The sequence below is a fragment of the Thunnus maccoyii genome, chromosome 18 (genome assembly GCF_910596095.1).
Source record: "Thunnus maccoyii chromosome 18, fThuMac1.1, whole genome shotgun sequence".
Classification (NCBI taxonomy): Eukaryota; Metazoa; Chordata; class Actinopteri; order Scombriformes; family Scombridae; genus Thunnus; species Thunnus maccoyii.
In genome coordinates, this window is record NC_056550.1 from 11,320,923 (window position 1) to 11,348,717 (window position 27,795).

At 41.7% G+C, this 27,795-nt stretch overlaps 1 protein-coding gene across 1 annotated transcript; it reads left to right on the forward strand.

Annotated features, from left to right (window-relative positions):
• Positions 1-27,795, forward strand: LOC121884683 (Na(+)/H(+) exchange regulatory cofactor NHE-RF1-like). Its single transcript, XM_042393639.1, has 6 exons — positions 1-1,096; positions 19,201-19,374; positions 22,188-22,341; positions 24,258-24,301; positions 26,065-26,184; positions 26,281-27,795. Exons 1-6 carry the CDS (start codon positions 521-523, stop codon positions 26,416-26,418), a joined length of 1,206 nt encoding a protein of 401 aa, XP_042249573.1. The 5' UTR covers positions 1-520; the 3' UTR covers positions 26,419-27,795.

The following is a 27,795-nucleotide window of genomic DNA, read 5'->3' on the forward strand; positions in this document are numbered from 1 at the left end:
TAGGCTAACCCTTACTACAAACATCTAAACTTCCCATCATCATGTGTTTTCCTGGACAGCTTTGGTTTGTGTTTACTCCTCCATTCGTCCCTGCTTTGCATGAGGCAGCCAGCTGGGCTGCTCCGTGAACGCACCTCCCTCTTCCTGAGTGGCTTTTCTACTTTTGTCGCATACTGAAAGAGAGCTGTGTGGGTGTGATCAGCCTCAGTCCCCGGGTCAGCACGTTGGAAAAAGTGTCACTGAGGATTACATCAGGTGTAAAGCCCGAAACAGACTGTACTTATTAGTGAAAAGTGTGCGTATACAGAGAAACAGCAGCACTATTTCCCACGGAGTAATCTCCCCAACAGGGCGGGGGTTGGGTGTTTTTTTTGAAGGGGTACCACTCATTTACTTACTCACACCTCCCCTCAGCAGCATCCTGAGTCAATCTGCTCCTCATTCTCACTGAAAACGAGCAACAGGTTGAGCAGCAGCAGCAGAAGCAGCAGTGTGTGTGTGAAGGCGAGTGAAGCCTACCATGCCGAGCAAAAGCCAATATCTGCGCCCCAGGCTGTGCACGCTGGAGAAGGGGGACAACGGCTACGGTTTCCATCTCCACGGGGAGAAAGGTAAGACCGGGCAGTTCATACGGCTGGTGGAGCCCGACAGCCCGGCAGAGACGTCGGGGCTCCGCGCAGGGGACCGGCTGGTGTTCGTGAACGGGGACGACGTGGAGAGCGAGAGCCACCAGCAGGTCGTGTCCCGGATACGTGCCACCGTGGGCCAGCTTGAGCTCATCGTGGTGGACCCGGACACAGAGCAGCTGCTGAAGAAACACAACATGAAGTGTCTGAGGGAGTATGTCACCGACGGTGTCCCGTTACCTTTTGACGAGGACGAGGTAGAGGAGGAGGAAGAGGAGGTGGTGGAGGTGGTGGAGCAGGAGGAGGTGGATGGGGAAGTCGACGGGACAGAAAACGGGGATGAGCGGCACGCCAAGAGGGACGAGGTGGAGGAAGAGGACGGGACACCCAGGGAGTCCACGCCGGTCCCGGAGAGTAACGGAGAAATTCACGGGCACGTCGAGAAGAAGCTGAGCATAAACTCTGAGAAGGTGAGTGCAGAAATATAGCAAAGTTAAATATGTGCAAGTACAAGTTTCCTTCCCTCCACCAACACTTTGTTTTACAGTGTCAGTGGGATTTTAATGCTAATATGACATTATAAGTGCCCTACTGACTGCATTATTGGGGGGAGTGTTTTCCTAGAAAGAATAGGTGCTCTGTGACAGTAACATGGTGAATATGGGCAGCTGCACCCACATGCTCCCTGCAGCAGAGCCACCAGGCTGTGGGCAGCTGGCTGGACATATACTGTGGGTGAGAGGACAAACAACCTGGTTCAGCTTTGGGATCATGAAACTAAGGAACACAACTGGACCAGGATTCCCTCTGTCACTGTCAAACTGTTGCCCCCCCTCCCCCTCCCCAAATAACTCATTTTTCTTCCCCTTTGCAACTGGCTTACAGTGGCTCAAAAAGCAATCACTTGAAAATGTGATTCTGTCTTTATTAAAGGGACCCTGCAGCTGTTTCTAGGGTTAAACATTAAGTCAGCAATAATGACAGACTTTCCGCAGCAGAGCAAGAGCAAAAAAACAAAAAAAAACAAAAAAAAAAACACTGAACAAAACAACACTTGGAAAAAAGAGGTGGTGTTGGGCCTTTGAATTGTAGCAAAAGCGACCATAAATATCTCACATTGCTAAACGAACCACAACAATCAACAACAGGAAGAAGTTTGGTGTCTTTTTCTGAATCTTCCAGGAATGAATACCACTAAATGATTTGTTTCAGACCTTTGATCTTTCTCTGTAAAACATTATGGGCACATTCTCGCTCCGCAGAGGCAACTTGTTGCTGTGTCTGCCCTTATTTTCTTCTACCACGCTGTCTGTGTGGCTGTGAATACAGGATCAGGGTTCATTAAAAAGCACTTGAGGAGAAGAGGGTCCTCTCCAGTCTGGACCATCTGTGTCCCCTCGCTGCATCCTCCTCGCTGGATGTTTACCCCCGAGGCTGTTTGTGTCTGTGTCCGACTTTCCTGCTCAGTACATTGCTGTAGGTGGCCGTAGTGTGCACAACCAGCAGCAGTCACAAACAAAGATGGAAAAAAATGACCCTAATGCGGTCATTTCTTTTTCTTCTTCCTTCCTTCTTCGTCTAACAGCATGTAAACAACAGCCTGTGCATCCATGTGCTGTCCATCTCTGACCAGCATTTATATGATGTAATACCAGTGAAAACGTAAACAAAGATGTCCAGTGTACATTTTTTAATGATTCCTGAAAGTGATAGGAGGTGACAAATAGGTGGTGACACTTTGACCTTAAAGGTAAACTGATGGCAGATTTATTAAAATAATATCTATAGTGAGATGAATCTGGCATTTTGGTTATTGTAATGTCGTTACATAGATTAAATATTCTTTTCTGGTATTAAAACCTACATTTATAGAAAAGATTTATTTATTTTTTTTAAATTTAGTCTATGAAATGTTATTAGAAAAGTTTAAAAAAAAGGCCATCGCATGTTATGAGAGTCCAAGGAGTCTTCCGATGTCTTGCTTTGTCCGACAAACAGTCGAAAAGCCAAAAATGTTCACTTTATACTGATATAAAACACAGAAAAACTGAAAACTTTCACATTTGAGAACCTGGAACCGGCAATTATTTAACAACTTACTAAACAACTTAAACAATTTATCTATTATCAAATGTCTGCCAATTTTCTGTTCATCGACTTCACTGACTAAATGCCCCGCAACTAATGATTATTTTCATTATAGATTAATCCTCTGATTCGTTTTTTTCATTAATCATTTTGGTTTATAAAACATCAAAACAGTGAAAAACGTCCATCACAATTTCAGACCAAAACCCGAAGATATTAAATTTTCTGTCATGTGAGACAAACTCAGCAGCAAACTCTCGAACTTTAGAACCTGAAAGCATCACATTTTGGTCATTTTTGCTTAAAAAAAGGATCTAAACAATGAATTGATTTTCAAAATAGTTGCAAATTAAGTTTCTCTCTATTAATCTATTAATTGATTTATCGTTGCAGCTCTAGACTGACTGTTTCTGTTTTAGTTGTTTGAAATGCACAAAGAACTCCTTTCTGCCTGCTTGGTCATCATCTTCAGACTATTTTTATTTATAAGAAAGTCCTCACTAGTCCAGCTTTAGTCAGCAGGACTTACTCGCCTATATCTCTAAACTCTGTCCTCAAATGAACCCAGATGCTCAAAAACAAACGTCCCGTCTCCTCAGCTGAAATGTCACGTTGTCATTACTGAAGCTCTGCTGAGTGCAGAGTTGACATTTATCATAGGTGACCACTTATTGCCTCCTTACATCCTTTTTTTTTTTTTTATATAACTGCCTAATCACAGCTTTCACATATCCAGAGCGTGCTGGGCGTTTTGGAATTATGTTTCTGGTATTTAAAAGAGATATTTTGTTTTCTCTCACATGAAAACAGAAAGGCTGTGCGCTTGTGCAATGCACTTGAGCATGGCTGGGTTATGTTGTTTGTCCTAGAAATATACACCGATTGTTCCCGTGTTTACTCTCAATGCTCTCCACAGATGGCCTAATGGAGCTGCGGCAGTACAGTTCACACTGGCACGCAACCCAGAGGGAAGTGCTGTTGAAACAAACAATCACGCTTCTAACAAACTCATTTTCACCGCTTGGATTTTCATTTCTACGATTTCCCCAGAGTTTGACGTAAGGAGCCAAAAAAGCAGCACGAATAAACCTGGTTGGGAATTTCTTTCACGTGTGATGCAGGGTTGTGTTTATCAAAGAACAGTGTATACAAAACCAGGATTTAATGGGCTGAAGAAGTTACTTAGGGGCTGAAGACACAGTGTGTAAACTGGACTCGAGGGATGCAGTTTAGAGTCTTCAGTGTCTCCATGTTACAGTCAGAGGCACCTCAGGGTGTGTTTTGCACTGACTCTACTGTTTCTGGAATTTTCTCTCTACATCCTGTCCGGCATTCCTGTGCCCGAGCCCTGTGGCCCGGCCTGTGACACACACACACACACTGACAAAACCCTCACACACTGCAGACACACACACACAAAGCGTTGGTTTAGCAGTCACACTGACATCCGCACGCCGGCCGTCTGGCCTTGTCTTTGAAGCGACACAAAAGAGGGTTCGAAAGAGCAACGCCCTCTCCAGAAGCCGAGGAGCCCCGCTCAAGGTTGCCATGGTTACGCTGATGTCGTGTGTGTGTGTGTGTGTGTGTGCGCGGTGCATGCGGGGTGTATGTATGTGTGAGGATGAAGGTAGGCGAAAGTGAGACAGCGCAGGCGAGGTGCGAGAAATGGAACGAGCAGCGATGAAGGTCAAAACATGGAGTGTGGCCCGGGAAAAGAAAAGAAGAGCTGCTGTCGTCATCGCAGAACAAAACACACAAAAACACATAGTTGGTCGTCCAAAGGTCGTCTTTTTTTTCTCTTTTTTATTTACCAGGCAGTAAAATCTTTACTCTGCAAATTGATGAGTGTAGTGAAGGAGCAGTGACCGGCTCGTGTTACAAATCTAGATCCATCAACTCATCCAGAGAAAAACATCTTTGAAGTCGTGCAAAAACACCAAAAATCATCTGGTTCCAGCGTCTCAAACCTAAAGATTTTCCCAGTTTCTCAGTTTTATATCAATTTAAATGGAATATCTTTGGGTTGAGGACTGTTGATCACACAAAAAAGACATTTGAACTCATCATTTTGAACTCTAGGAAAGTAATACATGTTTTACTGTTTTCTGCCATTATATAAACCAAATGATTAATCAATGAATCACTATTTCATACACAAACACACACCATTTTGTTAAATTAAACCCCTTAAAATCTATTTTTCAAGAGCTGGATTTACACTTACGACACTGCTCTTGCTTTTTGTTGAGTGATTCATTCAGATTCCAGCGAGAGAGTGTGAGAAGTGTTTGGAAGTCTTGCTGAATGACTGCTGACTGCTTACATAAGGCTGTCTTTAAACACTAATTACAGGAGAGGAAGAGAGCTTGTGTCAGATGAAATTGACTATGGTTAGATGAGATCTGGTACACGTAAGCAAGTGTTTCTAAAAGTGTGTGTGTGTGTGTAAGACTCTCTAAAAGTATGTATCACTCAGCATGATTTTACAGTATGGTAGAAGACACCCAGACTTTATGTTGACCTTTCTGTCGGTTGTCACTTCTCTCCTTTTAATCTGCACGTTCATAAAAAAAACTACTTATTAGAGAGCTTGAAGCCTCCCTCTGCTTTCACCACACATGCTTGGCTTTTTTTTCCCATTGGCTTTACATAGAAAGCGTGGTTCCTTAACTGCATGGCACAACATGTTTTCCCTAAACAAATCATCCTCAAGCTGTTGTATGGGAGGATTCCCACTATATTTGTATATACTCCACACTATGGCCCTCAGTGCATGAGATGACAATGGTCTTTTTAATTTGTTTTTATGGTTCCAGTCAGTGTGTATGTGTGTTGTTTATGCTTTCTCCTAAACTGGCAGAATGAGTATTGGCAGGAATTATTCAGGTAAGGGTTTTGCCACAAGGGATAATAAAATCCATCCATGTGGCATTCCTATCTTGGATAGAATTACAGATTTACTTGAGTTTTGAGAGTTGAACTTTAACTTTTATGACGTCCACATTCATTTACAAGTGATGTAATGCCTTCAAGAATAGCCTGCGAATAAGATTAGCTGTTAATAGAATAAACGTCAGCTTTCTATGATTGTTTGTCATACATTAGAGGCAGCGTGGCCACACCTTTATTAACTATTTGAGCCAGGACGGACGGAGCAGTGTTTCTGGCTGCCTGCTGCTGTCTGTCAGTGTCTTGGACTGTTCACAGACCCCAGGACATTTGTGCTGGTTTCCTGTCATTGTTTTTGGTGGAAGATTACCCCCACCTCGTTGTCTTGATCCTCCTCTCACCCCCCCCCCCCCAGCCAGGGAGAGTCCCAGCAACTCATAGTGGGACAGTAAACTGTGGCTGAAAGGCTGGATAAATCATGACAGCATCACACAGACTGATCTGAGCAAATGTTGCAACTAAATGGCTGCATGAAAACAGGAGGTATAACATAATAAAATGTAAAAGACACTGGTTAAATAGCATGCGACAGACACTGAATCATGGTTCAAAGTAAACAGTGTTTCCAGCTGATAGTTTGCTGTGTTTGTTGATTTGGTTATCACTGAATCCATTGTCACAAAGCCAGGCATTGTTCAGGCTTTGTTTGGGTAATGGAGTGCGTGTCATTGTGTTTGTCTGACAGGATCAGATATACATCATGATTCATTCTATACCAGTCTGACTGGCCGCAAGCTGTCGCATGACATTTATCAAACAGTACATTTAGACATGCATCGCATGTGTATTTGTTTTGTGTGGGTGTTTTCACGTCGATGTATGTACATGTGTGTATTTGCATGTGCGTGAGAGAAAGTTTGGGAGTCACCCTTCCCTGCTCTTTGTTGATTGTTGGGCTGTGTGTTTCAGGGGAAATGGTCCACATGACAAGACAGGGTGGAGGGTGTCATGGGCTTCATTGTGTTTTGACTCGAAGATTTTTATGCATTTATAAATGCAACGTGTTTCCCTTTGCCTTATTTGTTAATCAGAAACTAAAAGTGCAATTTCAAGTGTGTTATGTAACACTTATGTGTGGAGAGGTAGAGTTGGGCGATATGTCGATATACGGTGAGATGATAGAAATTTGTCTACCAGCCCAGATTTTGCTGCCTCGTTTATATAGAGGAAGTTATCCTTTTAATATCTCAACCTCGGGGTCGTAAAATTAATCTCGGGAGTCACAAGATAATTAACAGGATCTGAAAGAAAAAACTTCACAAAACTGCACAAAATTAAATTACATTTTTTGATGTTCTAATCTTACCTTTTTTGTGTGAATTGCTGAATATTTTACTTCCTAAGACCTCTAAAAATATTTTTAAAAAACAGGTTTCTTTGCTTATAACCCAAATAAACAAAGGCTCACATGTAGGTGTTTTAGGCAGTTTTAAGCCAAAAGGGTTGGGAACCACTGAGTTCAGGCAATGTTGGACTTAGATCAATGTGATGAAAAGCAATGGTTGTCATTTAATTCTGGCAATAACAGACGTCCCAATGTCATTTTATCCTTATACACTTCCTTAATTGAACTTCCAGAAATCTTACTATATCACTCTATACTGAATCTTGATATCACAATGTATAATAATAATTACTGTAATGGGAAATTTTAATGATATCACTATATCATTAATATCGATACTGGGTAATATTGACTTTAATTAGCAAACGAGTTCATTCATTCAGTCAGGAGAGCCAAATTAAAATAATATAACTGTAGGGCTGAAAAAGACAAGGTATAAAAAGGTAAAAGATATGAAAAAGGTCAAATTCAAGTCATACAACAATGTTACATAACTAGAATCACACTCTCATATATTATTACATATCATAGTAATATATTGTTTTAGTTATACTGGTATATCTTGTTATGTTTGTGGCACCAGCAAACATTTGCTTTACTTTACATACATTTTTTCTATCCAGTCACTTTCATTAGAGTCGCTGTTTTTGTGTGTCTTTTGGGTGGGAATCACTTGGTAATCATAATAAAATACTATTACAAAACATCGCCCAAGATAACACTAGTATTACCACACAGGCAATTCTGTTATTTGCAGTGTTTTGCAAGAAAGTCATGCCAGTGCATTACAAAATGTATTTAACCAAACAGGAAAACACATTTGAAATCATAACCTAAATGCCAAAAGACTTAAAAACCATGAAATGTTAATTTATTCGTGTGTATCAACTGTAAGTGCTTCCAGCTTTCCAAAATCTGACAGACAGTTGAGTAACAGTGTGTACCAAACAACATTGAGTATTAGCCTTTTTAAAGTAAAGCAGAGAGTAGAGCGATGACAGGAAATGAAATGCAAAAGAAGAAGAGGGATGCTGCGATTGCATGGTCAGTGTTTAAACCCCTGTAGGCCACCAGGATGCCCCAATACTAGCCTTTTAATGTCCACATGTTTACACGTGCCAGCGTTTAAATGTCGCACAGTCATAAACTGGCATATGAACTGCCAGAAAGCATAACAGTTATGTCTCGGACAAAAGAAGGATACAGTTCTACCACCTCACAAGAGAACAATATGTTGCGGTATTGATTAGGGGCGGAACGAATAATCAATGGCGACCGTTTATTACAATTTATCATCTATGCAAATTATAGTGCTTTCACTGAAACTTCTCAGTGACGCCAGTGCAAACAACAGCACCACTGTCCTATCACCACAGCCAAGGCCACCCTGGCCCAGGTCAGGGGTGGAACCTGAACCCAGTGTGTGTGTGTGTGTGTGTGTGTGTGCGTATGTGTGTGTGTGTGTGTGGGTGGTGGGGTTGTTGGTGATTGGGTCCCATGGGATGCTGGACCGAGACTCTACAATGCCACATTCCATTTCCCATTCCATGCTGCTAAAGGTTCACCACCCCGGCCGGACAATGAGCCGGAGGGCCTCGCCCTGCCGGGGGTGGAGGGGGAAATGACTCGCTGCTCGCCCTGAAATAGACTCACCCCCCGCCATCCACCTCCCTTCCCACCGTACAAGACAGAGACGCCATACATGAGGTTATGGCTAAGACAGAACAAGTAAATGTACATTGTTTATGTGCTTAATTACACTTAATCAACAGAACCTGTGTAAGCTTAGGTAAAGATCAACATATCTCACTATTTTAAGTTTGCAATTATAATAAAAATGGCTCTCCTTGCTCCAATTTGCCAATTGGTGTTGGTATTTTAGCCACACTAGCTGTGTAGTTCTATGAATGGCAATGTTGATTGGTTGGTTGGTCAGTCCACCACAGTGGTCCAGACTGAAAAAACCTTAAAAGCATTGTATGTATTGCCATGAAATTCTGTACATACATTCATGACACCCAGAGGATGAATCCTATAACGAATGGTGTCTAAAAACTTCAGTGATCCCCTGACTTTTTCTCTAGCGCCAAAGTGATGTTGACGTTTGTGATTTCAACTGAAAAGTCTTGACAACTGTCTGATGGATTGCCATGAAATTTGGTTTTCCAATGACTTTTCATCAAGCGCCAAACTTGTATTCAATTTGTCCAATACTTTTGTTTATACTTTGGTTAAATTCCTGAAAAACTAATGACATTTCCATCAGCCTCAGCTGCACTTGTATGAAGTGCTATTTAGCATAAGTTAGCATGCTAAAATGCTAAACTAAGTCGGTGAACATGGTAAACAATATACCTATTTAGCTTCATTATGTTAGCATTGTCATTGTTAGCAGGTTTTAGCTCAAAGCACCACTGTGCCTATGTACAGCATCACTAGACTAGCATGGCTGTAGACTCTTTTCTTATTTCTCTGGATAATACAAATAATCAACATACATTTAGTAGATGGCTCGCTGCTCTGTTGAGATACTTCCTGCGCAACTACAAAAAGAAACAAGCCTTTCTTTCTTGACTCATTATTTTACATTTCACTGGTTAATATAATTGCAAGCGGTTACCAGTCACCCACAGAGAAAATATATTAATTTTTCCACTAATAGTAGCCTCAATGATGCAACACAGCTGCAAGGCACGTTTTGAATAAAGGGCATGACTTTTTCTTCACTGGTAACTCTCAGTCTCTTGCCATCATTATTGGCCTCCACCTACATGTTCCACAAAGAGTTATGTGCAACATGTCCACATGAGGTCAATGGGAATTGTGCGCAACCATTCAGGCAAATGTAGAGATTTGCAAATTGAATGAGGGGGATTTTTTGGCTCCTACTTGAATTACATGAGTCCAACATCCGTGACTAGACAATAAATTAATTTTATTTAGTTGGTCCCTGACTGAAAAGTTGAATGAACTACTGTTGTTTAAAATGTTTTCTCACAGTAAATGTAATCTTGAGTGTGACTACAGCGTAGCGTATTGTCACTTCTGCTTTTACATGACAATGAGGTTCTGCTTTGTGAGACCCAACCTTCAGTATCTCAACTTCTTTATTTTCTGTGATGCCTTTCCCTCTTTCTCTAAATGCATTTTCTTACAATCACTGTGCTGTGTGTGAAAAGGGAGGGAGGAACTTGTGTTAGGGGTTGTTGGTCCGATGCAAGGGTTCATGTCTGCAGGGGTGGAGGGTCAGGGACAGGAAGACTGGCTGAGGAGATAAAACTTGTTGACTCCTTGGTTCGTGATAGGACCTAAACTGTCAGTCGGCGTTGGGCTGATGTAATGCATGGGTTTAAAAAAAAGAAGATGTCATGGTGGACAGTCTAATGACGGCAACCTTTGAGTAAAGGCAGAATCTGCTAGCTCCATTTCCACAGATCTTCCAGAGATGCAAGGCCTCTCTGGTAATCCAGACCACTCCATTTGGTCTTATCAGTGTCTGTACCCCTGCTGTGATGACTGACATTACTTTTCTATTTTCAGGCCGTCCCCCTAAAGAGTCCATTGTAACGGGAACCCTTGGCAGAACCTTTCTTTGGTGTCTTTTGTAGAGCCAGTTTGTCCCATCCTCAAATGGAAGGGGGGACAGTAGGGTGCTTTGTTCCCCCCCTCTGCCTGCTTCACAGCTGGTTCAATGGTCCAGCTTGAAATCCAACACCCCCACCCTGCCTGAGAGAGTGGTGCGCTCCGTACACTCAAGAGGACAAAACTTGTGCTGTGGTGGTTAAAAAGGAACCAGGTTTACGCTGGTGAGGCCATCAAACATTTATTAAGTTTGTCCTTGAGGCTGTTAATCTCCCTCAAAACTACACATGACAATCACAAGGACTGCAAAGCCAATGATTTGTCATGTCACTGAATAACCGTGGTGCCTGGTAGTGTGTCACTTAGTGGTTATTCTTTATACTGATCAAAGAGGCCCCGTAAAGCCGAACTCATGGTAGAGCTGCCCTTGCTTATTAGAACGAGGGGAGGGGGGCGTGAAGTAAGCAGCAAAAGGAGAAAGACGTAGACCTATATGAAAGAGAGATTGCTTCAGATGACATATCTCAGCTGGGTGTAACAGGTTTCAGTTGATGATTTGCAAAACTTGTGAGTTTACTGGGTGTTATCAGCAGCCAAAAGCAGCTGTTTGGATAGAAGAAGAACAGCTGAAAAACGTCAGTGAAGCGTGAGCGTAATAATAAACAATTAAGCAGTTCTTTTTTTTGTCCTGGCTTTGTCCAACAATAAGAGTAGTTGCGTCAGAAGCCCTGAGCTGTGCAGGAATGAAACAAGCCGACAGTAATAGATGTCCTACACTCTATGTGTGCTCCTTTTATTAAGGCCTGTAGTTACACATCAGTCCCCTGGCCAAGCATGGGGAAAATATGAAGTAACTGGAAGTCTGAGTGGCAGAGCTGCAGCCTCTGACTTCTCTCTCACACGAACAAGCACAAACACACACTTCCTAACACACACATATATAGCACAGACTGCTCCTTCCATGCCAGTGACTGAATCGCTCGCAGCTACGTTGCAGCTCTGTCGCACAGAATCAGCAGGAGAGCCCAGCAGATGCAAATCTCCGGTGGCTCCGGAGTCAGAGGATGATAAACATGATGGATGGTTATTATGGAGGTAGTTGGTTGCTTTTTAGTACTCCCTGGGAGGGTTTAGAAGATGCAAATCAATCATTCTGGCTTGTCAAACTCTAACCTGTGGATACCTCGAGGGCGGAATGAGGAATATGTGCTCCTTTTTCCAGCAGCAATATCCATGTAAATGTTGACATTTAATAACTTTTATTTAAGGGCTCATTCAAGTCTGTGTCATGTGCCCTTGCTGTTTTTGTTTTCACTAAAGGGTAACATGAGACAAAATAATTTGGTTAGCTGCAATACTGAGGCTACAGTAACCAAGCTCATCCCTTAATCGTCACATGACCCATTAAGTTTATGTTCAAAGATCAATTGCATGATGAAAAATGACTTCTGGGCTTACCATTAAATTTTAAAACGTTGCTTTTTGGTTACAAAAATGTTTTGTGCTATAATTTGTGTGTTAAATATTCACTGTTGCATTCCAGGGAGCAAAGACTTTCCAACAAGTCTACAGCCATGCTGGCGCCTCTGTGAGGCTGTACTTTAGGCACAGTGATGCTTTGAGCTAATTGTGCTAATTCCATCATGCTAACATGCTCACAATGACAATGCTAACATGCTGATGTTTAGCAGGTTTACCAGGTTCACCATCTTAGTTTGGCATCTTAGCATGCTATCATTTGCTAACACGTACCAAAGATGAAGTACATTTGAGGCTGATGGGGATTTCATTAGTTCTATAAATCAAAATATTAGACTTTAACATTTTGACCTGATGGTGTCAAAAACTGCAAATGTGAACATGGTAGAGGAAACATCAGGGGATCACCAGAGTCATCAGGATTCATCCTCTAGGAGTCATGAATGTCTCTGCAAAATTTCATGGCAATCTGTTCAGTGATTGTTGAGATATGTCAGTCTGGACCACACTGGTGGACCGACTGGCTGACTGATAAACCAACATTTAAATTCAGCACTTCATTTTGACCCATAGAGGTTAAATCCTCAGCAGGAACAGCTCCCTATTTATGTAGTTTGAGGTGCTGCAGCTGTGTCAGAGGCCTGTAAATTGAACTTTGCCGCGCTATCTTATCTCCTGGTTATTTCAGTTTCCTGAGGAAAAACAGAAACAAGGCTAAAACAGGGTTACATGAACCTCTGAGGGGGGAACCTGTGAACTCTGCATCTTAAAAAGAAACAGAGGAAACTTTGTACTGGAGCAGCAGATGCAGTGAGTTTCGTGAGACAGCCATGTGACTCACAAGTGTGTTTTGAGAATATTAAAATGTGCCCTGGTATTGTTTTGGAGCAATTGGTATTCAAAGCAACTGCTTATTTTTCGTTGCCAAAGCCTTTCAAAGTCTGTGGAGATAGAAACTACACTCATACATTAGTAGCCTGAAGGAGGGTGTATCTTAATGAAAGGGGCTGAAGTATGTAGGTAGAATAGACATTAGTCTCAGTAGTAATAAAATATGATGCAATAGTACTTTCTACAGAAATTGGTATTTGAACTGTCCAGTGTTACTAAACTTTGTATCTCCCAGGTCGGTGTTTATACTGTTTCAGTAGTTGAATATTAACACACCAGTGGACAAGTTGATACCAAGCAATGTATCACTGACTCAAATGTAAAGTTTATAGTCAGTTCAACATTAGAATCACAGTCTAACTCACATCACCCGAGATAACAATACAGTAGTATCATGATACCTAGTAGGTTGTACTGCGAGATAGTCATATACATATACATATATAATTTCAAAGTGCAGAATGCCACCATTGTCCCCATTATTCAAAATTTAAAGAGCCATAAACTGTTGAAAGACAAATCTGTCTTAAAACAGAACAGTTCAAGAGGTAAAATGTCTGTAGTGAAAGACAGATACACGTTTGCCTCAAAGTAACTAAAATCTGTATGAATTAAGCTGAACAGACAACTGAAAAATAAATTACTATTAAATCCAAAAAGCATTGATTTAATACAAACAGTAGCACCTGGTACCATTATATTGATAGTGTACTGTTTTGGTATTGATAAGATATTGATTGGTAGAAGGTGTGATATATGTTAGTTGGATTTAGGGCTGCAACTAACGATTATTTTATTCGATTCGTCTGCCAGAAAATAGTGAAAAATGCCCGTTATAAATTCCCACAACCTCAATGTGACATCCTCAGATATCTTGTTTAATCTTACCAAAACTCCAAAACCCAAAGATATTTAATTTATTATCACATATGACAAAGAAACACATTTTCACATCAATGTCTCACATTTGAGAAGATGGAAGCAGCAAGCATCTGACTTTTTTAACGATAAATGGATTATTACATAAGTTGTTGATTATTTTTTTGTTGATCAACTAATTGGTGAATCGACTAATTGTTGCAGCTCTAGTCGGATTAGTGGTGAAACAATTAGCCAATTAATCAATAAATTTAGTGGTTCAAGCTTCTCAGTTTTATATAATTTGTAAACTGAATATTGTTGAGTTTTGGACTGTTTGTTGAACAAAACATGCACATTTGAAGTCAGGCCTTGTGATAAGCCTTCATCACTGTTTTCTGACATTTTATAGACTAGATGATTAATTGATTGATTGATATATAAGCAACAGATGAATCGATAATGAAAATAAGAATTACTAGCAGCCGTATATTGGATTATTGTAGTGTATTTCCAGGCTTTGTCAGACTGTCTTCGTGCCTCCTTCCTTCCTCTTCCTCCATCCAGCAGAGATAATGGATGCAAATATTAATTGCAGGCTGGCACCTCTAATATTTAATCTGAAACTGATTGGTTAATTGTGCTTGCAGCCTCCATTTTCTTCAGCTCACCATTCCTCCCTCCTTCCCCCTCCTAGGTTCAGCTTGTTTTACAGTATGTTTGAGGTTTAGACGGGATGAGTCTGAGTGTCGTCTTATAGCTTATATTTATGTTGGGGAACAGTGACGAGTTGATCCGTGTCAGATTTGCCTCATCGTCGTCCTAGTCAGCATTTCAGAGCGACTCGTTAACGCCTGGCTTCCTTTAGTTAATGTCAAACACAGTGATGTCATTCTCATCTCTCCAGAGACATTGAGATGTCAATTTATCCACTTTTTTTCACACTCTTCATCCTCTAACCAATTGAAAGCCCTTTTTCCCATGATGCCATACTTGTGTGTATATGTGTTTCTCTTCATATGTTTGGGTGTGTTTTTATATTGATTTCTCTTTCATGTCAGGAAGTTGAGCCAGCGCAGAGGGAAGCATATTGAGGGAAGATGTGTCAACAGTTCCTGTTCAACACTTCCCTCCTCAGAGGGAAAGTTTGTGTCACTGACAGAATGTGTTCATCTCAAAACCCTGTTTTTCTGGGCAGAGAAGAACGTTTCACACAACAGAGAACTATGCGACTTTGATCTTAAAGAGAAAGGTCTGAAATATTAACAATGGTGACAAGATCTTACATCACATTGAGTGTACTTCAAATTATTTGCTTCATAGTTACAAAAACCTTTTTTCATAAGTTGGAGAAAAGGTGAGATGATGTTGTATTAAAATACTGGAACAACCATCACATTATGTGAGGAAGTCTAGTATTTTCACAGCCCTGCGGTAGACTTACTGTAACCAAACTAAATCTGAGGAAGTCACAGAAGTAGATGAATTAATCGGTGTTTTCCTTCCACATTGCATGTACTAGCTGATGCTTTTGGGTCTGGGAAATACTCTAAACAAAATAAAGAGGCTGAGAGGAAGTATACAAATGTTGCTGAATTCATTTGACTTCAGGACAAGTCTGAGTCTGTCTGACACAAATATTTAGTTTTACTCGCAGCGTAAATCAGGGAGCTTTGTGTGTTGATAAGGTCGTCCAGTGCATCGCTCTGCTTGAGCCACTGGCCTCAGCTGATAGTGTGTGTGGAGGAGGTAAGATATCAGTTTGTAGTTTACAGTACGTCCCCTGAATGTCCTTTTATGTACCCATTTCTTAACAGTATGTATGACATTATGGAGGACTGGCATTGTATTTGTTGTCTTGACTGGCATCAAATGCTTTGTCATTTTTTTTTAACTTAAAGCACACAAACACCTGAAGAAAGTTAATGAGGAAGTTAATTCGCACACACACACAAACATTTGACAAGTAGTGGGAATGAATCGCTGTGTCCTTCTTGCTTAGCCTCTTGGCTCATGTGTGTTCAGCAGATTCCACAGATTGCAGACGTGCGTGGAGATTCTTCTGCCCTCCACTCCTCTCTGACACAAACCTTCCTCTGTTGTCCCTGCCAGAGCCTCTCTCACCCTGTCTTCCTGCGCAGGGGTGCCTAACGTCAGCCAGAACACCCGATGAGTCAGTGAGTCTGATGGCAGGGCTGCAGCGTGCGTTGATGGCACTTTTGGGTTTCCAAACGGGGCACATGGTTAACTAATTATGAATCATAGATAGTACTTGACTGCTAGTGACCGCCAATAGTCCTGTTTTGCTTATGAGTTCCTGTTTTTAAGAGTTACGTAAGTCACTGCATGTGCCTTGATCATTCAGCAATATGTTGTGGTGAACATCAGACTTCATGCATTACTGTGCAATCACACAGCTAAAGTAGAGCTAAATTCCAGGCTTTCAGAGGAGAGAAAGTCAGAAATATACAGTTGGAAAAGCCTACAGCACCGAAACTAAACATTAACTAAAGAAAAGACAGCTGATAAACGAAGGTTGTTTCACTTGAAGCTTGGGTGTAACACTTGACGGGGTGAGTGACGAGCAATCAAGACAAGCATTTTTATATAATCAGCACCAGTATGATGAAACTCCCGCTGAAGGGCTCTTATCAGCAGCTCGTGTGATCAGCACAGTAAATGTTAAGCACACACGCCTGCTGCTCAGCTGGCTCTTGACGGAGACGGACACAAAGACGGTCAATCTGCATGACTGATGAGAACAGACAGCTGCTAGCAAAGCTGCCGTTACTGTGCAATATTTCCCATTAAGTTTTTTGTGAGATATTTTGATGTTAGGGTATGACCTGTGGTAAAGTGATGGCAGTTTAACATAGTTCAACATTCAACATGCTCATTCACTGTCTTGCGAAATGTTTTTACATTTCATACAAAAAGTGAAGTGTAAAAACGGCAATTCACCATGTCATGTGGCGTTTTTTGCAGGGTTCTTTCTTGGCTGGGACCGGTAACTCTCAACTGGTTGCCTGGCAACAGGTTTTTGGTGGTGCTGATAATGCACATTTTGTGATGTTTTGACAGAGCCGTGCTAGCTGTTTTCCCTTGTTTCCATTCTTTGTGCTAAGCTAAGCTGGCTCTAGCTTCATATTTACCAGACAATCATGAGAGTGATCTTCTCATCTAACATGCAGTACGGCAAAGCAAATAAGTACTTCCAAAAATGTTAACAAATCCTTTAAAGTATTAGATTTGGTCATGTTTTTATGTAAAAATTATGCTTTTCTGCCTTAAAACAGAAATGACCTAATTTCAGACTCATTATTTGCCCAAATTAAATTATATTGGAAGGAAGCAGATAAATTAAAACCTATAAGTAAAAACAAATTGCTAAACTGCTAAACAGCAGCGAGTGAGCACTACCTCTGGCCCTGATCACACCTGGCATTAACATGCGTCTTGGGTGATCCAATCACAAGTGGTTAGTGCGTCACTTCATACCTGGCATTAGACTGCATCTCAAGTGACCACTTATGACCAGATCTCACTTTCCCATTCTTTGTACAAATAAACACGTACATCATTTCCGTTTGCAAAGACCAAATGCGTTGTTGTTTTTAACCGGTGGAAGACAGCAATGCACTTCCTGTGCCTAGTCTGCTGGAAATTATAAGAAGTTTGCAAAGACCTTGGCACGCAGGTAAAATCAGAACTCTTTGGCCCAAATGGAAATCAGACAGTGTGTTTCAAGTCCACTTTGCCTATTATTGTGGCTTCTTCTTGTTGTTTCACACTTTAATACGACACCGTTGGTATGCCGATGAATACGTACTTCCACTTACACAGACGACGTCAGTTGATTAGGTGGTCCTTTAATGGGGCACAGGACACATTGGTGTACACATCGCTAAAAGAATGTGGCCACATGCAGTCCAGACCACCTCTGAATGTGGTCTGACTGATCAGCTCTCAATGCATCTTGGGATTGGATCACCCAAGACGCATTATAATGCCGGGTGTAAACAGGGCCTTGTCCCCCTTTTTGGTGTCCTGAATCCCAAAGTGGTCAAAGAACATCTGGAGAGTGGAGTGCAGTTTTCTGTTATCACATCATATGACTTCTAAGAAATGAAGTTCCCAGTTTTCATTGACCACACTCTGGTATTTGGATTACAAAGTTTACAAAGTGTGTTCATGTGTTAGTTACATTGATGAATGAGTTTTTTCCATGCTCATGTTTTCTGTCATTTCTGGAAATGTGATAAGCTTGCTTCTCGGTAAGTCTACAGAGACAGAGAGAAAAAAGTTAATTGTTTTTGGCAGAGGTGGGAAGGGTGTTAGCTTAGAACAATTGTCTTACGTAATACATTGAAGTGACAGTCACTCATTGGTAGGTTATGTGTACATGAGAGAAGATGTTGAGTCACACTGCCTCACTTATTATAATGTCCACACTTCATCTATGTGCACTGGTGTTTTTATCTATCTTTAATCAATCAGCCTCCTGCCAGTATTTTCTGTAGAAAGTGACTCATTCACACTGATTTATTTATAGAGGTGGTTCATTGTCTTCGAGTGTACAGTTGACCGAGGGCGGGAGGACATAGCCGCTCTGATGTAGAGGGAGTGTCAGGTCTGATTCGGTCATAGTGACAAAGATTATTCTGACCAGTGCCGTCTCCTGTGCTTCTCTCCGTACTCTCATGTTTTGACCTCTTTGATGACAAAGCCATTAAAGCTCCCTCTGCTAAATAAAGAAACTGCTTCATCCATACAACGGAAGGGAGGTTCTGGGATTTAGGTAGAGTTTTTTCCTGGATGACAATACGGCTCTAACTCTTCCTGCCATCCCAGAACGGGACTGGACGGGACGGGGCGAGGGGAGGCGGTCAGAGGTCAACGCCCAGCTTCCATTGTCCTTCTCGGAGCCTGGATCGAGCAAGGCTGCCGACCTCACCGGAAGCGGTCCCTTCCTCAAGCCAGCAAGGCCAGAGCAAGGCAGACTAACCCCTGCTACCCCTCCCCAAATTCTCCACAAAACCATCCCAGCAGACCCCCAATCACATGCTCCCATTCTCCTTCCAAGACCCTCTTCCTTCCTGGCGAGCAGTAAGAGTCACGTGGAGTCAAACTGTAGCTATAGTTTACTCATGATTGTGAAAAACACAGCACACAACAGATCAGCATGCAGCAGCAACCTGCATGTTCAACCTCGGATTCATATTCATGGTTAACGATTCTCTGGAGCTCTCCGTAATCTTTGTGCCTCTTGTCCTTCCAGAACAGACACCCATGGTTGAGGTATTTTCAGATGTTTTGGTGTATTCATGCCTGTCACATGCAGCGTATTAACATATCTGTTTTCTCTCCTCCGGCCTCTTTCAGGAGGAGGTGTGCACTGAACTGCGGCCACGTCTCTGCGTGATCCGGCGAGAGCCTAACGGATATGGCTTCAACCTGCACAGCGAGCGGGCGCGGCCTGGCCAGTACATCCGAGCTGTGGATGAGGACTCTCCAGCAGAGAGGGCAGGCCTACAGCCCCGAGACAGGATAGTACAGGTACCTTAATAAAGTTAATGCTACAACACTGTGAGACCATGCAGGGCTGCTATTCAGTATGATGTAATAAGGTGCTCATTTAAGAAAATTATCTGTTTTTCCTGCTAAAAACCAGATTAGATGAGTTGATTTTCTAATATTTGCACAAGAAATTTTGGGCAGTTTTAAGGAAATTAAAAGGAAATTAAAGTTTCTTGTTTCTTTACCTGCCCTAAAAGCAATATTTATAAGAAGCAACTGGTCAGAGTCCTTTCAAGTCACCCAAAAATATCCATGCAAATAGTGTATCCTGATAGTTCTGCCATATTTCCGCTCTGAGAAGCTTTTTTCTTAAGGGATAAAAATAGAGAAGAATAGTGTGTTGTGTAATCAAGTGTGTATAAAGTGTGGTATGAGATAATAGCCTGTTTATTTTCTGTTCATGCTTCTCCTGAGCTCAAATAATTCATTTTATAAGTATTTGATGTGATAACTTTACATTCACCAGAGCACTTTCACAACTGTCAAACAATTTCATGCTTCATTCATATTCAAAAACAGTGGCATTTTGTTTGTGTGGCCTTATTGTTTCATCATTTCCATTCTTATCTGTAGCCAGATATTGGGTTTTAAACTTACACTGTTGTGATGTCGGATGTCTATGTTAAACATGGTCAAATCTCCAAAACTTGAGGTGCACGTATGTAAAAATGCTCCCAGGGCCTCAACCTGCTCTGAACACTTCGTTTGCAAAGTTATCTCTACTTCCTCCTTGTGATGACATGGCATTGCTTGTACATGCCCACAAACGGTTGTCCATTTCATAGCCCGTGTTGCTAAGGTTGCTCCACAGATTGTTTGCATTGTCCACTCTCATATTTCGGATCATATTCAGGCTCGAACATGTATGGATGCATTTGAGAAGTTTATATTTTGAGTAAAGAACGAGAAAAAGAAGTGAAATCCCACTACTACTGTTTGTTCTGCCGAGGGGCAGCTTTTGCAGTCAGAACAGAGTGTGCTCATCGGAAGGGAGGGACTTAAAGAGACAAGAGCTAAAACAGCCTTTTTCAAACAGAGGCTGAACTGAGGGGCTGTGTAAAGGGCCAGTATACAATAAATAATGAGCTTTTTGAACTGTAAATCATGCAAAGATGTAACAGTGGAGCCCCAGAATATGAATATAAACTTGGAGATGTGCAAGATATGTCCCCTTTAACATGTAAATAAATTATCCACTGTTTTAAGACGGAAAATAAAAGTAACAGTACAAGTTACTTTTTTCACCACAAAAAGTACCTAAATAACAAACAACATCTACCTTTAAAGTTATTATCTAAGTCAATCAGAACCGATTGATGTTGTACTCATAAGTAGAGAAGTGGTCGGATCTTTTAACAACTTTAACAACTGTTAAGATGAATGTGATGTGAACTAACAGCCGCTGTGTGGGGTCTTAAATCCCCCTGGAGACACTGGAATAATCAGCTTCTTAGCTGGTCTGGGGAGTGTAGACTGACCAACTGAGAGGCATGTGTGAAGGAGCATAATTTTCCTTTATCTTACAACATATATATTACAAAAAAGTAGAATTGCAATTTTATTTGTCACCTGCAGCGGTTTTGACCTAAATTAACTCAGGAAATCTGCAAAATTTGTTCTGGTTTCTTATTAAAATGTTTGATAAAAGTTCCAAAATTTATATAAAAAAAAAGAAAATCATAGTTGCAACAATATATTCAACAACACAATACAGTATTCAGCCCTAATATGTGAGGGATAGATTACCACAGATCACATGTCCGCCTTTTTATTGTCCTCTAACAGATATAACAACCACACCTCCAGTGTTATTTAACAAGCAGAAAAAAACAGAAGAGACTCACAATGAACAAATCTCTGACTCATTTAGAGCAATTTTTTAACACGTGGGTAAATCACAGCAGCAACGTGGCCAACCGATGTGCACTATCACACACGTCACCCTTTACCCGGCAGGCGAATGACCGCATTTCACAGCAGAGCGTGTGAGTGACTGTGTGGAAAATACAAGAAACAGGAGTAAAATGAAGAGGATGAGGACAGACAACGCTGAGGGATTAAAAGGACTACAGGGTCTGCGTTAGTGCGAGTCTACAGAGGGGTTTTCAGTCCCCCAGAGGGCCCCAGACAGCCACACCACCCACTGAGGAGCGGGGCTTTGTGGGGAGCGGACAGCCATTGTTACTGCTGTTACTGGCCAAGCAGCTATTGTCTAGCTTCCTCTGTGGGACTGGCTTAGACGTGCAGGTCCACCCTATGACCTAAGCACGCACACACACACACACACACACACACACACATACACACACACACACACACACACACACCCTTGGAGACATTTCTCACATGCTTTCCCATGGTGATTTTATCCCAGAGCACTCAGCTGGTCTGGGAGGGAGCCACCTGACATGTCGAGTTACTGTAAACCAGAAAGTTGAGTATGGAAGTCTCTTGCAGCTGTCATAGTCAAAAATGTAAACATGATGGATATAATTTGATTGAAAGGACAAACAAAAAAATCTTTTTTTGGGACTATTTTGTAGACTACTGAGCACTTTGTGAATATTTCTTTGTAAGTTAGTGGTTGAAGGAATGTGTGTGTGCATACAGGATTTCCTTTCCGGGAAACTCTGGCAGACAAAGTGATAATATTGAGACAGAAATCCTGACAGTGATAAAACAGTTTGTTCACTTCTGTGTGAGAACAAAGACAGACAGCCCAAAAAAAGAAACAAAAGAATCTCTTTCTCTCTCTTCCTCCTCCTCCTCCTCCTCCTCCTCCTCCTCCTCAGGTGAACGGTGCGTCAGTGGAGGGGAAGACGCATTCAGAAGTGGTGGCTATGATTAAAGGAGGTGGGAATGAGACCCGTCTGCTGGTGGTGGACCCCGACACAGACGCCTTCTTCAAGAAGTGCCGAGTGGCCCCCACCTCGGAGCACCTCACCGGTGAGAGGACGCACAAGCAACAAGATTTCACTGTTACTGTGAAGCAGTTACTTTTCTATCTAATCCGACAGGAAAAGAGTGAATGACTGCAATTATCTCGTAATGTTTCACTCCAGGTTCATTGTCAGTCAACAGTCTCTGTTATTGACATTTTGTAAACACTACAGACAACATATTGTCTCCTCCTGCTGTCTTTTTGTCTCCACTAAACAGCAGCAGATTAAAAGTCTGTCACACAGTGTCTTGGCTCTGCCTTTCAGTCTCTCTTCTGTCTCTGGTTCTTTCTTTCTGTGCCAAGAAACACAGACAGACAGAGACGGACACTGAGCACATCCATTTCCTGCCCCCCTCGTGTTCATGCCCTGCGGAGAAAGTTCATTTTTTAGACCTAAATAGATCAGATCCGACAGATCACAGTCAGATTGCGCTGAGTAACAGTGTTGTTTGTGAAGAGCTCATTGAAGTTTTATATTACAGTGTAACTTTACACTCAAAAAATATTATGAAAGGGAAAATATTATTTAAAAAAATGGATACATTACTAATTCAAGGGCAGCCCTGGAGGTGGTGGGGATTCAGGTCCTGGTGTAGCTGCGAGAGCCACCAGGGGGAGCCCTAGTACAGTCTGTGATCTGGTTTCTGTGTGTGAGGAGCGGAGGTCCCTGCACGGCCCTGCGGCTGATCCTCAGGCAGGTGGTGTGTGTCGTCTGCTTAGAGACCTCTCAAATAAACATGGTGCTGCCAGCTGTTGGCATGGCTACCTCCGTATCTGGGGCAGAGTTGTTAGGTGAAGTAATAGCATGCAAAATAAACAGAAAAAATTGATTTTTCTTCAGTTGATATTTGAGATATTACACTCGTTGGCGTTGATCCCTTGAAGATTTGTCCAAGTGTTCTCAGTCGATTATTAATAGATTAGTTAGATCTATTAGCAGGCATGTGGCTGACATGACCTGTGTTGTGTACTCTTGTGCCGTGGACCGTAGCGGGGGCAAAAGAGGAACTGAGAGGCAGATGTTTCAGAATTTCCGTCGCCCTCCAGTCCCAGATTTAAAAAAATAACGCCCTACAGGGAGAGATTCCAGTGAGGTGTTTCCCAGGTAACTGCCTGCACTTCACATGCTGCCCACTCACGAGGGCACCTGCCTACACTGACTGTTAACTTCGACACACATGCACACACACACACAGACACACCGCCTTCTCTCTCTGGCCAGCGCCTTTGTTTGGTTTCCAAGGCTCCAAGTGGCCTCTCAGCCTGGAGCTGAAGTTGGGACTCCTCTCAGAGTCAGAGGCACACACACACTTACAAACACACATACTGCATAGACTTGAGCAGAACTCGAATCTCAGATTAAGTCCTGCAGCAGCTGCTATCTCCTGTAATAGGTCATCATTAGCTAAAAACACCTTTCGGCTGTGCAGAGGAGCAGAGGGATGGAAGGTAAGGGATGTGACAGATGTCTGTGATGACTGGATGTCTGTCTGTAGCTTCCACCTCTTAATTCGAGGTTTAGATATTGTCTGTATTGTGAGAAAACATGGTTTTCCAGGAACATAAATGCATTTCTATGACATAAAAGCTCAAGGCAGCAGCTATTTGATATGTAGAAGGATGGATTCATCGGAGGAGCAGCAGCTAAGCAGCGTCAGTGAACATCTCATAGAAGATGAACCATGTGTGAATAATAGATGATCTGCTCATACATGTGCTATGTAATAGAGTAGGTGTTAGTGGAATGAAAGGTGAGCTGCAGACTCTTGATCTAGCAGAGTGGAGCTCTGTGCTCTGATGGTTCAGGACTGAAGGAGTGAAGGTATCATCACAGCAAGCAACAGTGAGACATTGATGCTGACAAACTGAGGTATATTTTTGGACTCCCTGACTGATTCTTGTGTGATTTCCTTGTCTGCAGGTTTGCTGCCCGAGCCTGTCGTTAATGGAGGAATGGAGGAGAAGGTAAGATTCACCAGCGAGAGAGAGAGAAACACAGGACAACACTTAAAAGTCTTTAGAAATATCATTTGCTTTGGAAATCTGCTTTAGTCCAAAGCCAAAAGTAGGATTTTGGACTTTGAAGTTGTCAGCCTCACACAGCAGCTACTTCCCTCCTCACTGATGGAGCCTCTCCTTCCTGGCAGAGAGGAGGTCAATAATAGTCAAGCCTTCTGCTCTGAATACTCTTTAGTTCCTCTTGTGGCACAGAAAACCCAGCAGGCCAAGGTCAAACTGCCTTTGAAGGCTTTTTTCAGGGTCGGTTTGCCACTTTAGAGAATTCAGGCGCTGGTGAAGTGAGTTATCAATCACAGAGGCGTACGTGGACCGGATAGACTTTCCTGCAATTGTCTAAAACCTTCTGGTGTTCATTGTGTGGTGCTGCAGTTTGTAGAAAGCCCCACCCAGCTAGTACTCCATTAACTTTGAATTATTTGAAAGTGTTTAACCAAGGCAAGCAATAAAAAACCAAATTCATCCAGCAGATTTAGTTGCTTTGAGGCGAGATGTAGAGAATGTAGCAGCTTCATGTTAATCCTGCTGAAGTATTTGGGCGTAAACTCAAAAGAGACACACTGACTACCACTTACTGTAAGAGGCAACACACACACAGACTAATCCTATACTGTATACTTAAAAAAACAGAAACTATATGTGTGTTTGTGTGTAAGCTCCTGTTAGTTGTTGGTGGCATGACAGGAACACTTTTTAAGGGTCTCTCCAGTTACCAGAGTTTCTAGTTCCCAGGTGAAAACACTAGACCTTTATGTAAATCGCTGTTGATAAGAGGAGATAATTCCTGGTTTGTATGAAGACATCACAACACAAACTAAAAGAAACTGTAGTGACCGTGGCTGCCTTCCGTCTGCTCGGGCATTTGGCCAAATATGCAAAGTGAAGCCTGACCCGGGCTTCCCGTTACTCAGGGACTGTATGTGCAGTTGTGAAGGTCTACGTTCCATGTATTGTTGCATAACACATGCTGGTTAAAAGGTTGCAGAGCTGGGAGGGGAAGGGGAGGGTCAAGCAGAAGTCGTCCACGAGGTGAAATGTGCGGCCTTTAGAGGAGCAGCGGATTAAAAATGGTTGAGTTTTAACAGGTTTTACACGCTTATTGTTCAGTGAGCTGGAGCCACTTTCACTGAGGCTGCAGGAGCTTAAAGTGCTTGTCCTGCAAACTTATGAGCTCATTCAAACTGCTGGAAATCGCTGAAAGTGCCGGAAAACGACTGAATGAAATGATGAGTGAATAAACCAGGAAGAATACTTTCAGTTTACTTAGAAAGCACAATTTAAAGTGCTTTTGCTGATTTCGGGAACTGCCGAATGCCAATAAAAGCTCACAGATGTATTAAATAATTCTTATTAGTGATTCCTAGATTACCAGACATGTTTAACAGTGAAATAGCTATTAAACAAAAGGAAACTATTTAGGAATTACTTTATACTTGTACTACAGTATTTTTGATTTTATGAAACTATATGTTTGAAAACAGTCAGACTGTTGATGCCACTTCTCAGGTGCCTCTAAGAATGGCACACATAGAAAAAGAACAACTCAAATCTAAGGCGGCCTCCCTGTGGTGAGGTCCTGTACTGCACCAAGGCTGGAAAAAAGGATAATATTGTAGTTTCACATTCACATAAGGTTCACAGTGTTGTCTGTGCATTTAATAATATGTCAGCAAATGTAATAAAGTGATGCTAAAGTGTATTTGTGTTTCCAGGTGAACGGTAGAGGGGCCAAAGAGGCAGAGAGGGACTCGAAGCTGTCCGTCAGTCCTTCTCCATCCAACGCCTCGTCCAACACCTCGCTCACAACCCCACCCACAAACACCCCACCTGAGGTACGTCACAGAAAAAAATATCCTACGGGACAAGAATCCTGATGTACTGCTGCATCTTTAAAAGTATAACGTGCAATTTTCTCTGTTTTTCTTCAGTTGGTGATCACAAACACCATCCCAGCTCTCAACCTGACCCTGCAGCAGGTCAAAGAGCGCGCCCACCAGAAGCGCTCCAACAAGAGAGCCCCGCCCATGGACTGGACCAAGAAAAATGAACTCTTCAGCAACCTATAGGGCATCTCAGCTCCCCTCTCACACACACACACACACATACACACACAGATTTTTATTATAGATATCAGAATGAATTTAAAATCCTTGTATTATTATGACAGTTTAACTATTGGCTGCAGACAAATTCAAGCCTTTCTGTGAAATATAGTATTCTTCTTATTATTCCTCTTCATGTTATTATATTACACATATTATATGTATAATGTGCTACTAACGATGAAAGATGTATATGCCAAGGAAAGAGAACTGGACCGTGATGACAATGTGTGTTTGCGTGTATGTGTGTGTGTGTGTAGCCATGCCCAGTGTGTATGTGAGCATACTTTCCTTCATGAGTGTGTGTGTGTGCATGTGTGTGTGCTCTCAGTGGACCCTGACAGTCCCTGCTGGTCAGAGTCTGGTGCCTGTGGAAAACAAGGTGGAGGAGTTTGATCGTCACCCTAAATTTAATGACCGGCTCCTCCGTCTGCTTATCTGCCTTTTAAAAGTTTCTACTAACATTTAAAATATTGAAGCGTCTTCTTGTGGAACGATAACAGGACCAGGCACATGCTGTAAAACCAGCCTGACAATCATTTCATCATTTATCCCCCAGTTTAACTTGTTTTTTCCCTTATTATGCCTGACACAGGACTGAGTTAAATTCACTTTCAGGTCATTTAATTCAACATTGACAGTAATGATTTTAATTGTGTAGATATTCACTCTTAATAACTTCCTTACATATAATTTTTGTGATATTTTTAATAATTAAATGATCCTTAATTCAGATAAACACCATTTCATTCCTCATACAATGATTTCTTTTGTTTTTTGAAAATACACACTGATGGCTTTAAATGGGAAAGTTTTTAAAGGAGATTCTCTTATAACGTGCTGTACATATATATAAAAATCATATATCGTGTATATTTTTACATTTTTGATAAATATCCCGCTCTGAAAGTGAGTTCAGCCTAACCCTGTGTTGTTACCATGACATCCACCATTTATCCATACTTTGTCTCTGGACACATTCAATGTGAACTACAGTTTATGAGTAACTTATACCGTCCACACTTTGCCATCAGGCCCGCTGTGAATGGCCGTTCAGTTCACATAAACACTTTTATTGCTCCTGGAATAAATGCTTTGTGAGATTTTCTTTTCTTTTTCTTTTTTTTTTTTACATGTTTCTATTGATGTCTTAAAAACTTAACTTTGAGATCATGCATGTCTGAAAGAATGTCTGTGCTTCACTAGATTTGATACTGAAGTATTGAGAGCAGTGATGCTTTTCGAAATGAACGATGGCTTTATATGAAGAGTTGTTTTGTAGCTTGTGTAAGCAGTGAGCAGATCCTTTACTGTAATAAATCAGTTATTACAACCATGTTA

Excerpts from the sequence above, each read along its gene's own strand:
- LOC121884683 (XM_042393639.1), top strand. The coding sequence starts at position 521 with ATGCCGAGCAAAAGCCAATATCTGCGCCCCAGGCTGTGCACGCTGGAG. Across the intron at positions 22,342-24,257 it reads CACCTCGGAGCACCTCACCG|GTTTGCTGCCCGAGCCTGTC; the intron begins GTGAGAGGACGC and ends CCTTGTCTGCAG. Across the intron at positions 26,185-26,280 it reads CCACAAACACCCCACCTGAG|TTGGTGATCACAAACACCAT; the intron begins GTACGTCACAGA and ends GTTTTTCTTCAG.